This window comes from Octodon degus, unplaced genomic scaffold, assembly GCF_000260255.1.
Source record: "Octodon degus isolate 3935 unplaced genomic scaffold, OctDeg1.0 scaffold00164, whole genome shotgun sequence".
In the NCBI taxonomy this organism is placed as follows: domain Eukaryota; kingdom Metazoa; phylum Chordata; class Mammalia; order Rodentia; family Octodontidae; genus Octodon; species Octodon degus.
In genome coordinates this window covers 2103975-2125559 of record NW_004524740.1, presented here as the reverse complement: position 1 = coordinate 2125559, position 21585 = coordinate 2103975, and the positions used below count along the sequence as shown (strand labels likewise).

Genomic DNA, 21585 nt, shown 5'->3' with positions numbered 1-21585 from the left:
CTTTCTAATTTGGTGGCTTGAAAGATAACATAAAATGAATGTACAGTAAGCTAGAAATGAAATACTTTAATCCCTTTCATAGAACTGATATGAAATTGTTATTTTAGAGTATTTGTTACATTTGAAGTTCCACAGAAGGAAAACTATTTTGCTTGGCACGAGATACATATTAAGTTTCCCTGAAAGAAGAGCAAAAATAACTAATATAGAAATCAAATTTCAACTGGGAGTTGGGCCAATAGGTCCTGAAAAGTAGTTCAATCCCTTCCAAGCTTTGATTAGAAATGAAAAGAATTTGAATACTTTATCTACTGCAAAATACTCGTGTGTAGGTGTATGTGTGCTTTAATATCAAATGCTATTAGGTTTTCAGAATTTCTTTTCCATATCACCTAGATTTCAGTCTGGATTATTTATTTCTAATTCTGAAAAATTTAAAAAGTTTTTGTATTACTTAGTCTATAATTTCCAGCACTGTTTTCATATTTTGTTAGGACAAGGCCAAGTTTATCTTTCCTGTAGAGAAAGCTTTAAAATAAGCAGTACTTCACTGCTTCCCTATGAGGACTTAGCTAATGGGGAGGGAAATCAGGGAGGAATCTGGCAGTGTTCTTTCAGAAACAAAAATTTATAAAATACAAAGAGTTCTAAAATCCCTAGCTTCTGCATACAGCGCATTTTCTTTAACTGCTTTATACGGAATCACTGGATTGTTTTGTCCTCTTAGCATTTACATATATTAAATCATAACTAACTTATTCACTACAGCCGCAACTCCCTCCTCCCTCCTCCTTGAAGACATTCAGATAACTGAACTTATACTCATCAGGAAGCGGCATTTTTCTATCTAACGCTCCTGAATTATTTAGCAGCTTTCTTGTGGCATCGGGGTATTTGATAAGCGTTTTAGAGTCGGACAAGCGTTGTGGATTCAATTCGAACTCGGTGGCAGCGGCACAGTGTCTCCCCGGGCGCGATGTCTCCAGACCCGGCTAAAACCCGAACAGGTGGTCATGCTCAGCGGTTTAGATCGGAGCCGAAGGCCTGGGGGGAAGAGGGCCACAACAGCTTGGTCTACCTCGGGCCCGAGGTGCAGGCGAGCCCGGCACCACCCGCACGGGGCTCCGCAGAGAGACGCGCTGGCCCCCGGGCAGTACCACCACCGGTCCTGTCACCCAGGAGGGCGGCTTCCTCTTCAGCCAGTCCTGCAGCTTGGTTTCTCCTCGGCTATCTTAGAACCACCACCTCCGTGCCTGCTGCCACCTGCCCTCGGGGTTCCAGTGGCAGGAGCGGCCATCTGTGAGGACGAGGGAGCACGCATCCAAGCGCCCCCAGCAGCAGAGGCTGGGGTGCTGTTTTGGTGCAAAACAGGTGAGGTAGGAATGTGTGGTGGAGAGCCTGAAAAGGCATTGCCTGGGGCTGGAACTCGGGGTTCGATGAACCCTAGAAGAGAGGCAGATTGGAACCTGTTTCTCTCAACTCTTGAAACTCGGGGTCAAGTGAATAGAATAGACAGTTCCAGACAGTGGGGGGGGTGGGTATCTAATGTCACCTCTGCTATGACTACTTCTGCCTGCCACTTTGTAGCTCTTAGTAGACAGGGTGACTGTGAACATGAAAACGCTCCTGCCTTTTCTCCAGAGGACAGAGATTGTGCTTTGGAAAACTGTTCACATTTATTCTCACCTCTCCGCTCTTCTCATCTGCTCTCATTTTTAAAGCATTCAGTAGTTGGAATTTATTGTAGAGAGATATAGTCTTTGAAATATCCCTTTCTCATAGTCCACTCAGTGTTTCCAATCCCACCTCTTCCCAAAAGCAGGCAGCCCCCCCCCACTGCAAATATAGAATACAATTAAGGAAGGATGTGGGGTGTGTGTGTGTGAGAGAGAGAAAGAGAGAGAGAAACACACATTTGAGAAGTTTATCCCCAGCCCTGTGCCTCAACTTCTCTCAAATATTTAACAATTCTCTCTCTCTCTCTCTCTCTCTCTCTCTCTCTCTCTCTCTCTCTCTGCCCCCCTCCAGAAATTTTCTTCCAACTCTCAATATGGAGTAACAAAGCAGAAAACATTTTGGGGGACCCTGGGATCTGTGTGACCTTAGATAGTTTTTGATTCCTTCCTGAAAAGGCTTCCCCAATCACTAGAGTCCAAGGCAGATAAGAGAAAGTAGGTAAACAGTTCTATGGCATTTTCTGCTGTGTGGCCTCAAATGGACCAGCAGTGTCCAGTTTGCATGATAGTATAGATATGGTCCTAGCCCTGCCCAGGCCCTTTTTTTCCCTTACCTTGAAGGCCAGATTTCCTTTTTTTTTTTTGAAGTCTAGATTTCTAAGCACTGTTATTGCCCAAAATAGCAATGGAAGAAGACTACAGGGGATTATTTACTAAGTGTGAGGTAGAAAAACAGTTTTGGTTTCTGAAGCCCAGGACAGCTGGACCTTATAGAGGATTGAAGAGCTCAGATCCAGGCACAAATATGGATATGCAAGTATAACAAATATATTAAAAACAAAAACAGAACCCTGGTCTCATAGCCTAAGTTCTCTTACACATGGTAAAATGGGGTTTTCTCTGCCTGAGTTCCCTGCCTGGCTGGCATTCTTTCCCCTCCTGAACTGAGATTAACCCTAAGACAGCTTTTTCTTCCACTCTGTAGCCATGGTTGTCTTCATGCTAGAGCCACTTAGCACCCTGGCATGGGATAAGCCATATTAAAGTAGTAACCTTTCATTACTTGACTCTGAGGGCATATGAAGACTGAAAGTCAGGGACCATCTCTTCCTTTGGGTTTCACAGGAGACACTGGAGAATTAAGAGTTGCCAAGATCGGTCAGTTCTGGGATCCAAGTGGCCCAGACTGTACTCAGAAAGGGACACTATTACAGGGGCTCACCAATGCTTTTTTTTTTTTTTTTTTTTCCTGGATCCTTTGGAGGCAATTTTTCTGTTTAGCAGGTTCTAGGTCTCTATAGGTGACATTTGACAAGGGATACTGGAAGGATAGAGCACTTTACACTCACACTTATCATGCCTTATTGCAGTTTATATGTACATGCTTGTCTTCCTCCCAAGGCTGATCACTGTGGGGAAAGAATCTAACTTACTCATCTTGTATCTTATCTAGCAGTTCCTGCCACACAGTGGGCAGTCAGGGAATGCTCAGTGAAGGAACGAAAACGCATTTCTCTCTGTGCCTGGATGAAATTAAATTTCTGTTGAGTCTTCATATGCTACTCTCCTAACGGCAGATCTGAGATTTTTTTGCCTTTGTATACCAATTTCAGGTGCCTGAGTTCGCCCTCATCTCTCAACAGGGAAAGCTTATACGGAGAAGTGTGCAGTAACAACCCCAACCTACTCCTTTTTCGGAGCAGTTACAAAAACTATCCTTATTTGTGCACAGCCATTGCGATTTCTAATTGTTCCTATTAGTGAAGACAACAACAGTTCGCTTCAAGTTTACATATGCACATCTCTAACGTTGGATTCCCAAATTCTGTTGCTTCGGGGCTGGAGGCATGAGCCCGGTCCCAGACTCCTTCAAATTGTGAAATGCTAAATCTGTTTTCCGTCCCAGTCTTTGCATGCCCGAGTGCGAAACAAGAGGTTCCAAAAGCCTACTCTTTATTCTCTCTTCTTTTCCAAATCAGCCACCTTGAGCCCCGTCTACTATGCTATGCTTTACACCTAAGCGAACCTCTCACAAAGCTTGAGGCATATTTTGTGCGAGGGTGCACCGGCTGCGCGCGACGCAATCAAAGCTCAGAGCCAGAGGCGGTCACGTGACCTCGCGCGCTCCCGCGCCTTCAAATACACCATCTTCACGCACGCGCACGCGTTTTCGGAGGGTCACAATCCCTTTACCCTACCGCGCGCTTCCGCTTTTATCCTAGCAACGCGCGTAGTGACGCACAGGCCCCGCCCTCCGCCGTCGCGCGCGCCTCCCGGAAGTTGCCGGCTGGGAGCTGAACGCGCGGCTCTGTGCGGTCCCTGGCTGTGCTGAGGAGCAGTGTCAGGCTAGGGGAGCCGGCCAGAAGAGAGCGTCTTGGCCGGAGAACTGACCGCACGTTCGCATGCCCAGCTTCGACCAGGACCTGGGAAGATGGCGGGGCCGCAGCCTCTAGCTCTACAGCTGGAACAGTTGTTGAACCCGCGACCGCGCGAGGCGGATCCTGAGGCCGACCCGGAGGAGGGTGAGGCCTGTCTGGGGCAGACCACGTGCAGCCTGGCTTAGTCGGGGCTGGGCCGGCATGGGCTGCTGTGCTGCCTCACGGTCTGGCCTTCTCCACTGCTGGCGCAGAGGAGATTCCCTTCCGCCGGGGTTGTCCCGAGGCTCGGAGGAGGGCTTCGCCTTCTTCTGACACTCACTGTAGACTTGGAGCTCAGACCCTCAGCTGGTTAAGTTGCCCGTGGGCTGCTGGCGGGTGACAGAGTGGCAGCAGGCTGACAGCTTTCAGGCTGCTCTCAGGGTGAAGGAAGCGGCTTTTAAAAACTCAGGTAGCACCTGAAACTTGCTTGGAGAAGGAAGGAAAAAGTAGAGGTCCCTGGCGCTGTTTTAACGTTTTAGGTCCCAAGACACTTGCTCAGAGGCTGACACCACGCCACTGCTCTGTAAGCTGATGTTCAGGTTCTAGCTGGGAGTAATCCTGCTTTAGACTTGAGTCCGAGAAGTGTGTAGAAGGGATAATAATGTGCCTGCTGAACAGCAGCTTAGAAGATTCAGTTGAGGGAACTGGGGGCTGTTAGCCAGGATAAGGAAGAAAACTGAGGGCCGGGACAGAGTGAAGATAGAACTTGACGTCTGATTTAAGATATTGGAGCGACTGTCACCCATGGAAGAGGACTTAGATTCATTTTGTAGGATCCAGGGCATAGAAATACACCTGGTACTACGAGGAGGGAGTTCAGAAACAGCAATAAGACAGTGGTCCCCCTCGAGAGAAAATCCTTTTTCTGTTCTCCGAAGTTGGTGAGGATTTTGCAGAGGACATTGTGAGTTAAAAGGGTTTGGTAGTATTCCCGTTAAAGTGTCTTCTAACTTTAGATTGTGATTACTTTTCCTCCTCCTCTACAGCTACAGCAGCCAGAGTGATTGACAGGTTTGATGAAGGGGAAGATGGGGAAGATGATTTCCTGGCAGTGGGTAGCATTAGAAAACTGGCATCTGCCTCCCTCTTGGACACAGACAAAAGGTATTGTGGCAAGGCCACCTCTAGAAAAGCTTGGAATGAAGACCACTGGGAGCAGACTCTGCCAGGTTTATCTGGTGAGTAGATGTATTTGCATTGAACTTTTCCCATAAATTTTTACGGTTAAAATCCTTTATATATATATGTTTTCTGCAGGTTTGTACGTCTCTACCTATTATCTTAGGAGAGACCATTGATTTGGTATTAGGAATGACCTTTCATTTCATAAGGAACCTCAAGCCCAGAGAATCAATTTTTGGTGTTATATACAGATTAAAAATTCTCCTGAAAATGGAGTGAAAGAAAAGGCATTGGATATTGGAGAAGGTAGTATGTTTAAAACAATGTCTGATGAGTGTCCTCCTTTTGGATTTTGACTCATTTCCTTTGGTCTTTCAGATCTTACACTGACTTACTGTATAGTATCAGTTATTTGTGAAACTCACTTTTTGCCACTGTAAAAATGACAGAATGCTTCTCTCACTACTGTAAGACAGGAGGATGTGGATTTACAGTTTTAAGTAACTGTGTTTTCTCAGCTGAATGTGGTGGTGTGTGTCTGTGATGCTAGTAGTCAGGAGGCTGAGGCAGAAGGATCGTGAGTTAACCCTGAGCAACATAGCAAGGCCCTATCTTAAAAACAACAGTAACAACAAAGAGAATTGTGCCTTTCTCAAAGTTCAAGAAGGGGTCGGATATGGTTATTAGGATGCCATTTATTTTCCTTAGGGAGGGCAGGAGTGCCATGTTGAGAAACCATAGATAATATAAAAGAAACAATAATTCAGGTTATAATATCTGTGACTTAGTTCTTGATGTAGTTCTGGGAGCTCCAGATAAACGCATTTCACATTCTTTGTCTAGAGCCTGATAAAGGGACCAATCGTGAGATGAATATGATAGTATTTATTGAACTCTTAACCACGTCAGCCACAATGGTTCTTTAAATTCTGAAAATCTGGGATACAGTACATTTTCAAAAATATTATCACTGTTGCCATGATCTGTATCATTTCATTTAATCCTCCCAAAATCCAAGAAGTTGGCATTATTTCCCCCCATTTTGTAGATAAGGAAAGGGGGGTCTAATTGGTAAGTAACTTGCTGAAGGTCATACAACTATTAAGTGGAAGAACTATTAAGTGAAGGCACTCTGACTCCAAGAACTACTGAGCTATATGAGTTTTAAAAAAAACTTAGTAGTACATATTTGCAGTATATAATGATTGCATTTATCATAGGGAATTGTACATGTACATAACACGTCTTAATTCTTTTTACATTCCCTTTCTCTTCTGTCTCCCATGAATGTTTCTTAGTTTGGGAAGTGGCACGCATTAGACTAGGAGGGGCCAGAGAGATAGCTCAGTAGAATAAGCACTTGCCTGGCAAGCGCAAGGGACTGAGTTCAATCCCCGGCTCACCCCCAAAAAAGAAAAAAGAAATAGCATGCATACATTTACAAACTTTATTTATTTATTTATTTATATTTTATTTTTTGGTGGAACCAGGGATTGAACTTAGACCCTTGCGTTTGCCACGGAAGTGCTTATTCTACTGAGCTATCTCCCCGCCCCCTAAAAACTTTAAAGGATTATTTATTTATTTTTTTCAGTTTTCCTATTTATATTTTTGACAGCCTTGGCTGTGTCTTGTTGTATGTGTATTTATTTAAGGAAGTATCAAAGACCCATTGTGTTTTCATAAAATCTGTATTTTATTAAAGAAGGTTGTTGGTACCTGGACCTCCATCTAATAATCATGCTTGTTAGACTGAAGGTTTTATACTTTACCATGGAAAATACTGGATAAACATAAAAAGCGTCTTCAGTGTCAGGTGATGCCACAAGCATAGGACAAGCACAGGTGTAGGTAGCACTGTCTGTGATCGGATCTAGTTTAGGAAGACAGGGCCTTGCCTGATTACCTGGAAACTCTCTAGCGTCATCTGCCACCAGTTCGATTCGCAGCACCACATTAAGAAGATAAATAAATAGATAATAAAATCTAAAAATGCTTCATTAAAATTATGTATGTCAGCACTGTTTAGGCTTTTCCTCCCCCTCCTCTGTCTGATGACCTGTTCCTTATGCTTTCTAAGTAAAATCATAGTGTCTGCTTAACATGAAGCCTCACTCACTTTCCAGGGAGAGTTAAACAGTTACATCTCTGTACACTGTGTACTGATGATGCTGCAATGTAATTATCGGCATTCATAACTTCTGTTCCTGTCAGACCATGAACTCTTTTTTCCACAAGCATAGAGGTTTTTTTCTTAGCCTTTATGCCTGCCTTATAATGGATACTTAATGAAAAACCCAGAGTACAGTGGTGTGATAGAGATTGTGCATTTGGGGTAGTTAATGATAAGCTATATTCTGGCTATCTAATACCTATTTTAAAATCTTGCTATTCTCTTGTTGTTGCTGAATTGCCCAGGTTAACAGTGAACTTGTAATCCTCCAACCTCAGCCTCTCAACTAGCTGGGATTACAACATGTATCACTGTCTCCAGCTCCTTATACTGTTTTATTTTATCTTGTCTTCTCTTGTGTTCTTTTCCCTTCCCTTCCCTTCAATTCAATTCATTTGCCCCACAATTAAATTTTGACTTTCCTCTGGGCTGCTGGAATTTTAATGAAGCATTTTTAAATTTTATTTTATTGTGTATTTATCTTTCTAATGTGGTGTTGCAAATTGAACATAGCGCCATTGAACCTATTCATGTGTGATAAGTAAACATTCTACCACTGAGCTATATTCTGAACTTCTTACTTACTTTTTTATCTTCAATTTTGAGACAGTGTCTCACCAAGTGGCCCAGGTATGTGCTTATCTCAGCTTCCTAGATGTCTGGGATTAGAGGTGTGCCACTGTATTGAAAAAGCGTTTTTTGTTTGTTGTTTTTTGTAGTAGAAAGGTTTGAACCTAGGACCTCTGCACTGAATTATACCCCTAGCCGGTTAGGTTTTTATTTATTTGTTTGTTTATTTATTTTCGAGAGCAGATCTTGCTAACTTGCCCAGGCTGGGCACAAACTTGAAGTTGTCCTGCCTCAGCTTCCCAGAGTGTTGGGATTATAGGGCTCTAGACCAAAGCATTTTTCTTCTTCTCTTTGTTTTTTTTTTTCATTTTTGTCTCCCTCTTAGCATTTTAGAAATAGTAGGTGGATAATTACTTTTAAGTTGAATTGAATATAATAGTAAAATTTCCCTGTAATAGATGCCTGTAGTTCTTTAGTTGAAATGATAGATATGGTCTTATATTTTAATACAGGTAACACCTTTTTTTTTTTTTTTTCTCTCTTTCCTCCTGGTTCAGATGAAGAAATATCTGATGAGGAGAGTTCTGAAGATGGAGACTCAGAGGCACTGGGTCTAGAGGACTCTGAGGAGGACAACCTGAGTGCTTCTGAGGAACAGGATGCTGCTGATGCTGAAGGGAGCAGCCCAGCCTGGAAGAAGAGTGGGAGCTGCTCTGCAGAAGCACCAGGCTTTAGTTTCCAGAGCGTCAGTGACTTTGAAAAGTTTACTGAGGGAATGGATGACCTTGGGAGCAGTGAAGAGGGAGAAGAGGAAGAAAGTGGCGTGGAAGAAGGGGACAGCGAAGAAGACTTGGAGGGTGAGAGTGAGGGAGACAGGGCCGGAGGAGACAGGCGGAGTGAAGATGACGGTGTGGTGCTGACCTTCTCCAGCACCAAGGTTTCCGAGGAAGTGGAAAAGGGAAGAGCTGTGAAGAACCAGATAGGTTTGTACATGGTTTTGCTGTTCCCTTGTTTTTCAGAGTCTCTACTTTTGGTCTACTTGTTTGTTTGTTTTTGGCTGTTCAGTCTCTCGGATGTCCTTCCAATTAGTTTTTGTGACACACCTCACTTAGTGAGAGGCCTAAAGCCCCATTCCTCTTTGCTTAGCCAGCCGCTTCTGCACTGAGCTGCTTAGCTGATTCTGCGCTAGTACCTCTAGCAACTATGGAAGATTGAAGACCAGAGTGTTTTTTCTTCGGGCTTTAGCATTTCCTGTCCTCTTAACAAATGCTTGTTTCCAAGATACTGAATGTGTTTCCCAGAATAGAGAGTGTTTCCATGGCCTGAAATTGATGAAGCTGTGCTGCTTAGAGACCAGGCTGGAGAGGCCAGGGAGATGGCTCAGTGGAATAAGCGCTTCTCTGGCAAGCGCAAGGGCCTGAGTTCAGTTCCCGGTTCTGCCAAAGAGACCAGGCTGGTTTCCTGTCCTTCCCCTGTCTCCATCTCGGGAAGATTTTATTCTAACTCATAGGTCAGATTCTGTTTTCTTCTTTCTTAGCACTGTGGGACCAGCTCTTGGAGGGAAGGATCAAACTACAAAAAGCTCTGTTGACCACCAATCAGCTGCCTCAACCAGATGTTTTCCCTGTTTTCAAGGACAAAGGTGGTTCAGAATTTATCAGCGCCCTGAAAAACAGTAAGAATACTATGCTGTTTCGGGATATGTAGAACTACTAAGGTACATTGGTATATGTTGGGATTGGTAAAAAAAGGGAAGGTTTAATTTTAGTGATGTTATAATAGTGTTGCTTTTTGTTTTTAAAAACAGCAGTTTAATCATTTTATCAAATGAAGATAACCTTTTTTTAATGTATTTGGTATAGGGTCTCACTACGCAGCTTACACTTAGTGATCCTCCTGTTTTCAGCCTTCCCAACGCTGGGATTACAGGTGTACAACACCATACCCAGTCTTAGCGGCTGGCTCAGCTCACCTGGCGGGCAGGGCTGGGGGCATGGGATGCTGGTCGGATCGAAAATGAAAATAACTGATTGAAATAGATTGGACATTGGAGTCATGTCTGCTCTACTTTCTTTTCTCCTGTTCTCATTGGCCCCTGTGTGACTGAGCAACTTCTGTAAGGCTTAGGCTTATGCAACACTGATAGCTCACTGGTATAGGGCAAAAGGGAAAAGATGAATGATTAAGCTCAGTTCATTTAAGTTAGTTGCATCATGCATCATACACTTAAAAGACGCCATCCTTGGGGAGGTTTTTACAACAATGTACTGAGATGATTTTATATATGTCTGCCTTTAGGTGGCGAAGAGTGAGGAGAAATGATGACTGCAGGACAGGATTAAGTTTTGGAAGAAAATTACTAAATTTTTATAAAGTCAAAAAATCCTAGAGAGAAAAATAATTTAGAGATATTTGGTTCCCAATTCCCTCATTTTACAGATGAGAGAACTGAGACCTAAGAAAATCACTTGCCCAAAGTTACAGAGGTTGTTCATGAGCAGCAGAGGTTAAAACTCCAGCTTTTCTGCCTTATGACCTAGGAGTCTTCCTTCGGCACCACACTGCCTCCTGTGTGCCCAGTGGCACCAAAGGACTGGGGCACAGGGACATCTGGGGTGAGTTTGCTGTGGTTTGAATCGCTTTTTTAATTGCATTTCAGAGGTAGTGTTTCTGTTTGCACTTTCGTTGTTCCGGTGGTTGTTGTACTAGAGATTGAACCCAGGGCTGCTCTACCACTCAGCTACATCCCCAGCCATTCTGTTTGCCATTTAAAACTTTAGGCTGGGCCAGGCATGATGGCACATATCTTTGATCTCAGCTATTATGGAGGCTGAGGCAGAAGGATCACAAGTTTGAGGCCAGTCTAGGCAATTTAATGAAACTTGGTCTTGATTAAAGAAATAAAAGGAGTGGTGTTGTAGTTTAGTACTCCCTCTTTCAATTTCCAGTACTACAAACAAATAAACAAAAAAACTAAAGGCAGGTAAGTTAGCTTATGCCTATAGTCCCAGCTACCCAGGAGATTGAAGCACGAGTGTCTCTTAAGCCCAGGAGGTTTTTTTTTTGTATTTTAGTAAGGGTCTACAGGGTCTCACTATGTAGATCGGACTCTTAGTGATTCTCCTGTGTTCAGTCTCCCGAAGAACTGAGATTACAGGTGTGCACCACCACACCCAGTCTCAATTGCAGTCTCTGCGTGCATGGGGGTGGAGTCAGCAGGGCACACCAGGGATCTAACCCCGGCCACTGCATCTGCCTAAGCAGGTGCTTTAATCTGCTCAGCTATTTGGCCCAGGATTTTGAGGTCACTTAGAAAGCAGACCCCATCTCAAAAAATTAAAAGCCTGACAGTGTGAGTTGAAAGGGACAATGACATCTGTGTTGGCATCTACTATAGGTGAAGCCATCTTAAACCACTGGAGTTAAAAGTATAGAATTTCTAGAATAGGGAATTGTGAATATTTCTTATATAGGATGATACTGGGTTTAATTAGGAATGGCTTCCTATACTTGAAATCTGTCTCCTTTGTGAAAAAACTGGACAGTTCTTTTAGGACTCATGCTGGATCTGTTATGAGATGGGTCTTTCATATCCTCTTCTTTAATGTTCTCTCTTTCCATTAAATAGATGAGCGATTGATGGTTTTCTTTCTTTTTTTTGGAACACTTCTCTGCTATTTTTAATGCCCCAGTACCCTAATTTCTGGAATGCCTTTGAATAAGACCTAAACTACAATAGGTTAGATGTCTTAAATGTTTTGTAAGACCTTTTCAGTTTGTTGGTCCTCTTTTCCTTTTTGTAAAAATTGATCTTTGAAGTGGAAGCATTTGAAGAGTTAGCATCAATGGACACATTTATTCTTGACTGTCATGTAGTTTCTTTTTTTTTCATTTAGTTTCTTTAGCCATTTTATTGTTTAACTTTTGTTTTACAATATTTTAAATCTTTTTAATCTGTCTTTTTTAGGGGCTTATTTGCCCCTGTCTTATTTGGTAAACTTTATTTAATCTGAAAGATGTCTGTCAGTCTGACAGAGGGGTCTTGGAGGAAAGGGAAGAAAAAAAGAAATGTTTGTTTGGTGTAATATATTCTGAGAAAATAGGGAGCTTTCTAATAACTAGAATTTTTTTTTTGGTGGAACCAGGGATTGAACTCAGGCCTTTGCACTTGCAAGGCAAGCGCTTATTCTACTGAGCCATCTCCCCGGCCCTAACCAGAATTTCTGTAACATTTGTTTGAACTTTCATTTGGTAGTATGAGCTAATGCGTTGTATGCTTCCTTGTTTTAGTAAGCAAAGTTTAATAATTTCATGGCCATATTATTCTGGGTAACCAGTTTATACTGTTCTTTATAGCTGTTGTGGAACACAGCCTGAATTTTTACCTACCCTAGAAAAAACGCTGAAGTATATTGTCTTTAATTAAATCTCTTTTCAATTTGCTTAGTCTTTTAGGTAAAGTCAGACTGCCTAGGTTTAGATTTCATCTCAGCAATGGATTAGCTATGTGACCTTTTGCAAGTTACTTTGCAGTAAAATGGGGATAATATGGTTCTTAGGATTAAAGGACATAATCAGTATAAAGCATTAGCACAGTGTCTGGCACATATCACAGCATAAATGGTAAATACTATTCTCTTTTTCTTCCGAGAAGCATTTGGCAGTATTCAACTACATGACTGCCCTAGTGTAACTAACCAACTTCTCTGCTACCTTATGATCTAGGAGACTTCCTTTTCTCCTCTCTCATTCAGTGATTTTTAAACTTTTTTTAGAAGTCAGATTCATTATATTATTTAAAATAGCTATTCTGGGAAGAGTGGCTTCCAAGTTACAGTCTTTTCTATTTTTTTTTTTTTTTTTTTGCGGAACCGGGGATTGAACTTAGGCCCTTGCACATGCCAGGGAAGTGCTTATTCCACTGAGCCTTCTCCCCGACCCCTTTTCTAATATTTTTAATTTAACTTCAGCCTTTTATACTGGAAAGCAGGTATTTCCTTGTTGCCAAACTTGAGTTCTTTCCTACCTAAATGATTTAATCTTACTTTAAAATATTTTCCTTTGGCTTTGGTGATCTGTATATGCTGTTTGGATTCTTCTACCTTTCTGAACTCTTCTCAGGCTTCTCTGTTCTTTTTTCTTTCTCTTTCTTTTTTTTTTTTTTTTTTGCCAGCTCAGCCCTCCCTGAAGGCGGGGCAGGTGCGGCATGTGGTGCCAGGGATTGAACTGTAGTCCCTTGTGCCTGCCTCAGCTTGCCTAAGCAGGCACTTTAGACCACTGAGCTATCGCGCCGGCTCCATCAGGCTTCTTTTACCCTCTCAGTGTAAACATAATATTGAGATTCCTATCGTTTGGTAGCATTTTGTACTGTATTCTCTCCTTGTATTGTCATTTACTCTCATAGCTCTAATTATTGCCAGTAAAGTCTGGTGCAGTAAATTCCTGAATATCAGGACTTTGTACCTTCAGCACCTTAAGTCTACTTCTTAGAAAGTACACAAATATCTCCTTTCTTTTCTCCCTCCCCCACACATGAATTCAGTCCCCAGTCACCTTGATTTATATGTTGGTAATTATCTCTCTTGAACCATGAAATGATTTCAACAGTATTTTTTTATATTTTAGTGGGTGCATATATGATAAGTCATGAAGTATAACTGGAACAAAATTAAGGGATATTCTATTCACAAAGCTACTTGCCAGATAGGTTAGCTTTGCCCCTCTTTTTCAACAGTTTTATTATTGGGAGCCAGGCCCTTATGATGGTGGTCATGACATGTGAGGAACAAGACAATAGCATGAATTCTTTAAAATTTTTCATTATGGACCATATCAGTGTGTATGAAAGTGGAGAGAAGAGTGCAGCGAACCCCCATGTAGCATCTATAGCTTGAGCAGGTAACTCCCACTCCCCTTTTTTGTGTTTGTGTTTATGATGTTAGGGATTGAACCTAGGGCTAGATACTTGCCAGGCAAGCACTCTGTCATTGAGGTATACCGCCAGCTCTAACACTGCCAATTTGATTCCGTTTATACTTCAACTGACCCCCCACCCCTTTCTGGATTACTTTGAAGCAATTAACAGCCATCTAATTTTTATTAATCTACACATTTTAACATGTATATCAAGAGTTTTTTTAAGTCTTGATATAATTATTTCACATAAAAACATGAGCCATATTTTTTTTTAGTAAGTTGACTGGTAAGAGAATTGAGAGCATTTCAATAATGGGCATTCTGTCTTTTTTAGTTATTTTTTTTATTTTTGGAATTTGGTCTATAGCTTGAAATGAAATGATTAAAGGAAAGCTAAACTTTAGCCATAATAAGTTGACCTTTTAGTAAAACGCATGTTATTAATGTGTTTAATGAGATGCGTTACGAACTGCAGTGAGCCATGTTTCATTGCAGGTCTAAAATGCAGCATCATTAAAGACCTTTAATAGAAATAGTGGCTGACATTTTGGTATTTTCCCATAAGCAAAACATCTAAGAACATAGTGTAATGCAATGTAAAGGTAGAGGAAAGGAAATTTTTATATTTGCCTGAGAATTTATAAATAAATTCTTCTATTAATAATGTATATTTTCTTTGTTCCCCTTTATGTTCCTATGTTTAATTTATATTCACTCTGTGGCCCTTCCCCAAGAGCCCTTATTATTTTGACTTGAATAGATTAAATTTTTTATTGCTAATTTGACCTATGCACTGAGGTACACCTTGAATGTTTTATAGCCTAGCATAGTGGTTTATGCCTATAATCCTAATATTCTGAAGGACAGTCATGAGGTCAAGGCCAGCCTGGACCACCTGGCAGGAATAAGTCTCAAAAAACAAAACAAAGTTTTAAATTTTGAGTAAGTCATGTCCAGTCATGAAGTCAGATAATATTTCTATTTTTAAAATTTTACTTATTTTTAAGTCAATAGTGTGTGCACATGAGCCAGAATTCCAGACACTGAAGACTATGGTGCAGATCCTCTTTGCCGGTGCGTCATTACTTCACTTCTGTGTCCTGTAGTTAACCATTGTTCTCAGTGAATCCCACCCTGCACCCTTCTTATTTAGTTGCCTGCGGTGGCAAGTCAGTGAATGCTTATTAACACTGTGCCAGGGAACCCTGATATATTTTCTCAGTTACCTGCAGGGATGGCTTTAAGGATTGCTTGGGGTAAAGGCACTAATATTTTCCAAGTATAGCACTGTGTCAGTTTAAGGATTCATTACTACAGACTTCACCTACCTAAGATGACGTAAGTAAGTGATCTTTTCATTTGAGTTTTTTGTTTTTAAAAATAGTACCGTTCTAATTACAAAAGTTTGTCACACTTATTTAAACAATTCACAAAATGGAGAAAGTAAAGATTATCTGTAATTCTGTTGTCAAGAGGTTATCATTTTGTTATCTTTCTAGACTTTTCTGTACTTACACATACACACATGGATACATACTTTTTGCGGAACCGGGGATTGAACTCAGATCCTTGTGTTTGCCAGTCAAGCACTTATCCTACTGAGCCAACTCCCCGGCCCAAGGATACATACTTTTTAAAAAACAAAAATGGAATTATATAACTGTGTACTACTTTATTTTTTATTTTTGGCGGAACTGGGTATTGAACTCAGGCCCTTGCACTTGTCAGGCAAGCACTTATTCTACTGAGCCATCTCCCCGGTCCCTGTGTACTACTTTAAACTTATTTTCTTCATTGTATTATTTCATGTAGGTATGCTTTGTATGTCAGCAACTTCAGTGGCTACACATATTGCATTTATAGATTTACTGTGATTTACTTAACCAATCTATTGATGGATGGTTACAGTTTATTCTTGAGACAAGATTTCACTATGTAGTCCAGGCTGGCTTCAAACTCTTGGCAGTCCTCCTGCCTCAGCCTCCCAAGTGCTGGGATTACAACTCAGCCATACTCAGCCTGATTTTGTTTTTTATTTTTATAAAACACGCTTTGATGAACATCCTTATACAGATTTAGTCAAAAAGTAGCACTGCCTAAATAAATATAAGACATAGACTATTTAAACATAGACTATTTAAAATTTTTTTTAAATTTTATTTATTTATGTGTGTGTGTGTGTGGCCAGCTCAGCCCACCAGGGGGCGGGGCTGGCTGGCATGTGGTGCTGGGGGATTGAACCGCGGTCCCTGTGCTTTGCTAAGCTTGTTCTAAGTAGGTGCTTTAGACCAGTGAGCCATCTCACCAGCTCCCGACTATTTAAAATTGTGTAGTAAACATTTTTAAAAAGAAAAAGCAGATTGTTAATTTTAATAGTATATTTTGTTTAACCTAATATATGAAAATAAAATTTTAATCTGTTAGTATACAGGTTAAATTTTGTGGTGAGACAATTTTGTGTTCTCTTTTTTCATGTTAAGTCTTTGAAATCTGGGAGTGTATTCTGTTCTTTTGTGTGTGTGTGTGTGTGTGTGTGTGTGTGTGTGGCCAGCTCAGCCCACCAGGGGGCAGGGCTGGCTGGCATGTGGTGCTGGGGGATTGAACCGTGGTCCCTGTGTTTGCTAAATTAGTTCTAATTAGGTGCTTTAGACCACTCAGTCATCTCACCAGCCCCATGTATTCTGTTCTTACAGGTCTTCTCAATTTAGATTGATCATGTTTCAAGTGCTCCTTAGCCTCAAGTAGGAACTGACTCTATAGCCCTGGGGTAGTGAGTTCTGAGCATGTTCCAAGTCTGGGTTGGACTCCAGAATTTGGGAAAGACCCAGCCACAGTAGCTAGTGGGTGCACTATTGGGCTGCACACATCTGTACTCCCTGAAAATATAGTAGTTGGCACAAAGGAATTATACTTTTCTCTCTGCTTTTTTAGATTTTTTGGAATATATTCCTTCTCTGACCCTTAGAAGAACTGTTTTTTCCTTTCTTCTTTTTTTTTTTTCAGAACCAGGGATTGAACTCAGGTTCTTGCACTTGCCAGGGAAGTGCTTATTCCACTGAGCCATCTCCCCATCCCCTAATTCTTTTTTTTTTTTTGAGGAACCTGGGATTGAATTTAGGCCCTTATGCTTGCCAGGGAAGTGCTTATTCCACTGAGCCATCTCCCCAGCATAGAAGAACTATTAACAATTTAAATTCTTTTCTGCAACATTTGTATCCCTAAACTCTTGCCACCACAGGGCATTATTGTTCTCTTTTTTTTCCTAAACTATAAGTGGGAAAGGAAGGCAACCATTTTGAAACTTTGTTTCATATTTGCATAATACCTGTTGACTTAGCATTGAGATAAAAGCTGGCACATATTACATGTTGCATCATGCACTTAAAACATGCCATCCTTGGTCTGTTTATTAGAAAATAAGTTCTTTGTAGAAAGACTTTTGGTTTCTGTTTAGCTACTGTTTACTTCATCCAACTTGGTTCATTGAGCATTTACGGTATATAGAGAATAAGCTAATCACAGAGCAAGTACTTTTCCAGTAAGCAGTGAAGCAGTGGTACCAGGGAAAGATCATCAGATTTGTGTTCTCTTTCTCTCCCTTTCTCCATTTCCCTTCCTTTTTCCTCTCTGCTGGAGGCAAAATCTAGGGCCTGGTACACAGTGGGCAAATCTGTACCACAGATCTGCATCTCCAACCCCGAGAGTGTTCTCTTCACTCCACCCACCCTGAGTAGATTGCCCTAATTGATTACAGAGCCAAGAAAGCTAAGCCAGTTGAAAAGCTCCTGAAGCCAATCTGGTTAGAAAATTCATTTCACCGTTTAGGGGTTGGGTTTCTTAGAAAGTGAGGGCTGTCCTCAGCACCAGAAACAATGTCAGTAGTGAGACATTACAGGGGCTGGCGTCTAGTTGATTGGAAGAGCACTTGCCTAACACGTACAGAGCTGTAAGTTCATCCCCAGGGTGCAGGGGTTGGGGGGGTGAGGCCCTGCATTCCTAAGGAGGCAACACTGACTTATAGTAGCTTAGTTCCATAGTAGGACTCCAGTGTTCTGTGTGTAGTTCTAGATAGCGTGGTACATTTGTACCTTTTGATACATTTGTTTAATTAACTCACATTTGACTATATATGACTGGTGAAATTATGCTGTTGTACTAGTGTATTTATTTTATTGCATTTTTTGGGGGGAATGCATGTGTTTATCTGTAGTTAACATTGTTTCTACTTGATTTTTCAGTTTTAGGCATTATTAGTTACTGACTCCCCAGTATAAAAATGAGAATTCAGCTTTTTTCTTTTTTCTCTTTTTTTTTTCTTTTTTTCTTTTTTTTTCTGGTTTGGGGATCAAACTGAGGACTTTGAGGCAAATACTCTTACCCCGGAGCTACATTGTCAGCCACATGATTTGCTCTTGTTCCTCTGTACACATGAATATTTTCTGCTTGTGTTATTAACCTGTCCCCTAATGCTTGTGTTATAATTTGGTTAGACCAGTATTCAGTGTTTACATTATTACATTTATGTAATTCTCTTTCCCTCACACTGCCATTTTGTTTTCTAGAGTTAATGATCGTTACATTTTTGTTTGTGTAGTTTTTTTCTGTAGCAGTTTAAGCCCAAGCTTTTCTCCCATTGTCTGAATCCCCCTGAAGATTTGCGAGATGTGGTAGCATGCCTTGTAGTCCCAGCTACACAGAAAGCTGAGGCAGAGGGATTGTTTGAGCCTAGGAGGTTGAGACCATCCTAGGCAGTATAGTCAGACTCTGTTTAAAAAAAAAAAAAAAAATCATTGCATCAAATCCCTTTCCCTCTTCCTAAAACTTCTTGCACAGCTTCTGACCTGCTCTGATCTGTTACCTTCTCATGGGGTCTACTGGAATCTCTGCATGGGGTCATCCTGGGGATTAGTTTAGCTTCTTGGTATGGTGTAGCTCCTACTCCAGGATCTTTCTTGGCTAATGCCCTGTTTTAGTAAAGCAAGTCCTTTCCTAAACTTGGTGAGTGAGAGCAAGCGGGAGGGAACTGTTTTAGACTTCAATTGTGTGGAGATATCTTTAGTTTCTTAACAATTGATTGGTGGTATGTAGAATTCTGTAGAGTGTTGCATTGCCTTCCAGATTCCAAAGCTGCTAAGAAGCCATTCTGATTCTTGATGTTGCTGTTTGTTTTTCCTTGTTTCCTGTTTGGGAACTAGAGACTTCGTTCATAGACTTCTGAAATTTCATAATTCAGCGTTTCATAATGATATATTCTTTTTTTCTCTGCAAGTCCTTTTATTTGGTATTATGTAAAAGTAAAGGCCTTTTTATTTATTTTTGAGACAGGGTCTTACCATGCCGTTTGGGCTGGCCTTGTACTCACTTTTGTAGCTCCCAGGCTGGTCTCAAACTCTCAGTGATCCTCCTTTCTCAACCTTCCAAGTGCTTACAGGTATGTGCCACCATGCCCACTTCCTGGGGCACCATGGCATACCTGGTGTTCTGGCATGCTGGATCGTGATCGAACTGGGGTCCTTGTGTTTGCCAGGTAGGTGCTTATGACTGAGCTATCTCCCCGGCCCTGTAAAGGCCTTTTGTTTACTATCCCAATGACTCTAAGTTTTCCCTCTGTACTTTTCGCCTTGCTCCTGACTTTTTTTTTTTTTTTTGTGGAACTGGGGATTGAACTCAGGCACTTGTGCTTGCCAGGCAAACACTTTCCTGAAATTTTTAACACATGTCCTCAGCTTTCTAATCCTTCTATTGTGGCTTTTTGTATTTCTTCTGTCACATTCTGATTTTGAGGATATACATGCTATTTATTTTCTACATACTGTTTCCTTTATTCTACTGTTTTTCCCTTTTACTTTAACCCAGGTACAATGTTAGACATTTTTCCTCAGGTACTTGGGGATCTGTTGCTTTCTCTGTTAACTTTATTTTATTTTTTTATTTTAGGGAAGTGTCTATAGGGTCTCACTACTAGATCAGACTTGTAATGATCTGCCTGCTTACAGTCTCCCAAGAGCTGAGATTACAGGCATGCCACTACGCCCAGTCTCAGTTGCCATCTCAGTGCGCCTCAGGGGTGGGGTTGGCATGGCAGGCCTGGGGATTAAACGCGTGGCCCCTGCGCCTGCTTGCATTAACTTTAATCTGCTGAGCTATTTGGCTGGCCCTTCTCTGTTAATTTTTAATGATAGGACACCAAAAAGTTGATTAGAAATTTTGTATATTTGGATGGGGCTCTTTGTGGTTTCCATTGTAAAAGAAGTATCTAGCCAGATAGTTTTTGGAGCTCTCAACATCACTGTCTTCAGCACTTCACTCATTATGTAATCATGGTCACTACAGGGCGGCCAGTCCCCTTTGTGGTTGCCATCATTCTATGTTGTGAGTAGCCTGGGGTCTCAGCGTTTAATCACTGACCTTCCCTTTTCAACCACCTCTCACCTCTCGCCCACTCCCTTCTGTTGTGGCGCTAGGGTTTGAACCAGGACCTTGCACATGGCTAGGCAAGAGCTCTAACCTGAGCACACCTCTGCGCTATCCCTGTTCTTAATATGCCTTTGCCCTCAGCTATATCTGGTAACCCCTTGGCCAGAAGTTCAGGCAGAGATCTTAGATACTATATCAAAATCATAGTCCATAAAAGGGGAAACTGATGATTGTGCCAAATCAGAATTAAAATCTTTTGCTGTGTTAATAATGCGCTATCAGAATGAAAAGGCAAGCTATGGATTTGGAGTATTTTCTTTTTTTGCAGAACCGGGGATTGAACTGAGGCCCTTGTGCTTGCCAGGCAAGCACTTATTCTACTGAGCCATCTCCCTGTCCCCCATGGGAGTATTTTCAAGTCACATATCTAATGAAGGACTTGTGCTCAGAAGATACAGAGTTTTCAAAACTCAACAATAAAAAATACTTATTTAAAAACAAGTTTAAAAAATAGGTAAAAGATTTGAATAGACACCTTAGCAAGGAAGATAAATGATGTGAGGGAAGTACATGAAACATATTTAACCCAATCATTAAATTAACTGGGTTAATTTAATCAAATGTTGAAAGAGATACATATTAAAACCACAATGATAGGGGCCGGGGAGATGGCTCAGTGGAATAAGCACTTCCCTGGCAAGCGCAAGGGCCTGAGTTCAATCCCTGGTTCTGCCAAAAAAAACCACCCCAAAATGATATACCTCTGTATTCCTATTAGGATACAACTAAAAAAACGACAACACCAAGTGCTGACAAGGATGCAGAGCAGCTTTTGTGTATTTCTGGTAGGAATGCAAAATAGTACAACATTTGAAAAAACAGTTTTACAGCCAGCCAAATAGTTCAGCAGATTAAAGCACCTGCTTAGGCAGATGCAGAGGCTGGGAGTTTGATCCCTGGGCCTGCTGTGTTGGCCCTGTTCCTGGGGCATGCTGAGACAGCAATTGAGACTAGGTGTGGTGGCATGGGCCTGTAATCCCAGTGCTTGGGAGGCTGTAAACAGGTGGGTCACTATGAATCTAATCTAGTAGTGGGACCCTGTAGACCCTGTACTAAATTAAAAAAAAAAAAAATGTGAAAACAGTTTAGAAATTGTTTTTTAAAAGTTAAACAAGCAACATTTTTTTGGGGGGGTAGAATCGGGGATTGAATTTATGCCCATGCACTTGCCAGGCAAACGCTTATTCCACTGAGCCATCTCCCTGGCCCCTTAGCAACATTTTTTTATACTCAG

At 41.4% G+C, this 21585-nt stretch overlaps 1 protein-coding gene across 2 annotated transcripts in view; it reads left to right on the top strand.

Moving 5' to 3' along the window:
* The first annotated feature begins 3952 nt into the window (after positions 1-3952).
* The window catches only part of Aatf (apoptosis antagonizing transcription factor), a 106708-nt gene continuing 89075 nt past the window's right edge, over positions 3953-21585 (top strand). For both annotated transcript variants that reach the window (XM_023703186.1, XM_004643006.2), the window contains exons 1-4: positions 3953-4198; positions 5080-5271; positions 8516-8941; positions 9496-9633. In XM_023703186.1, the coding sequence (XP_023558954.1) occupies positions 4108-4198; positions 5080-5271; positions 8516-8941; positions 9496-9633 (847 nt within the window). In that variant the 5' untranslated portion in view covers positions 3953-4107. The remainder of the gene's footprint in view (positions 4199-5079; positions 5272-8515; positions 8942-9495; positions 9634-21585) is intronic.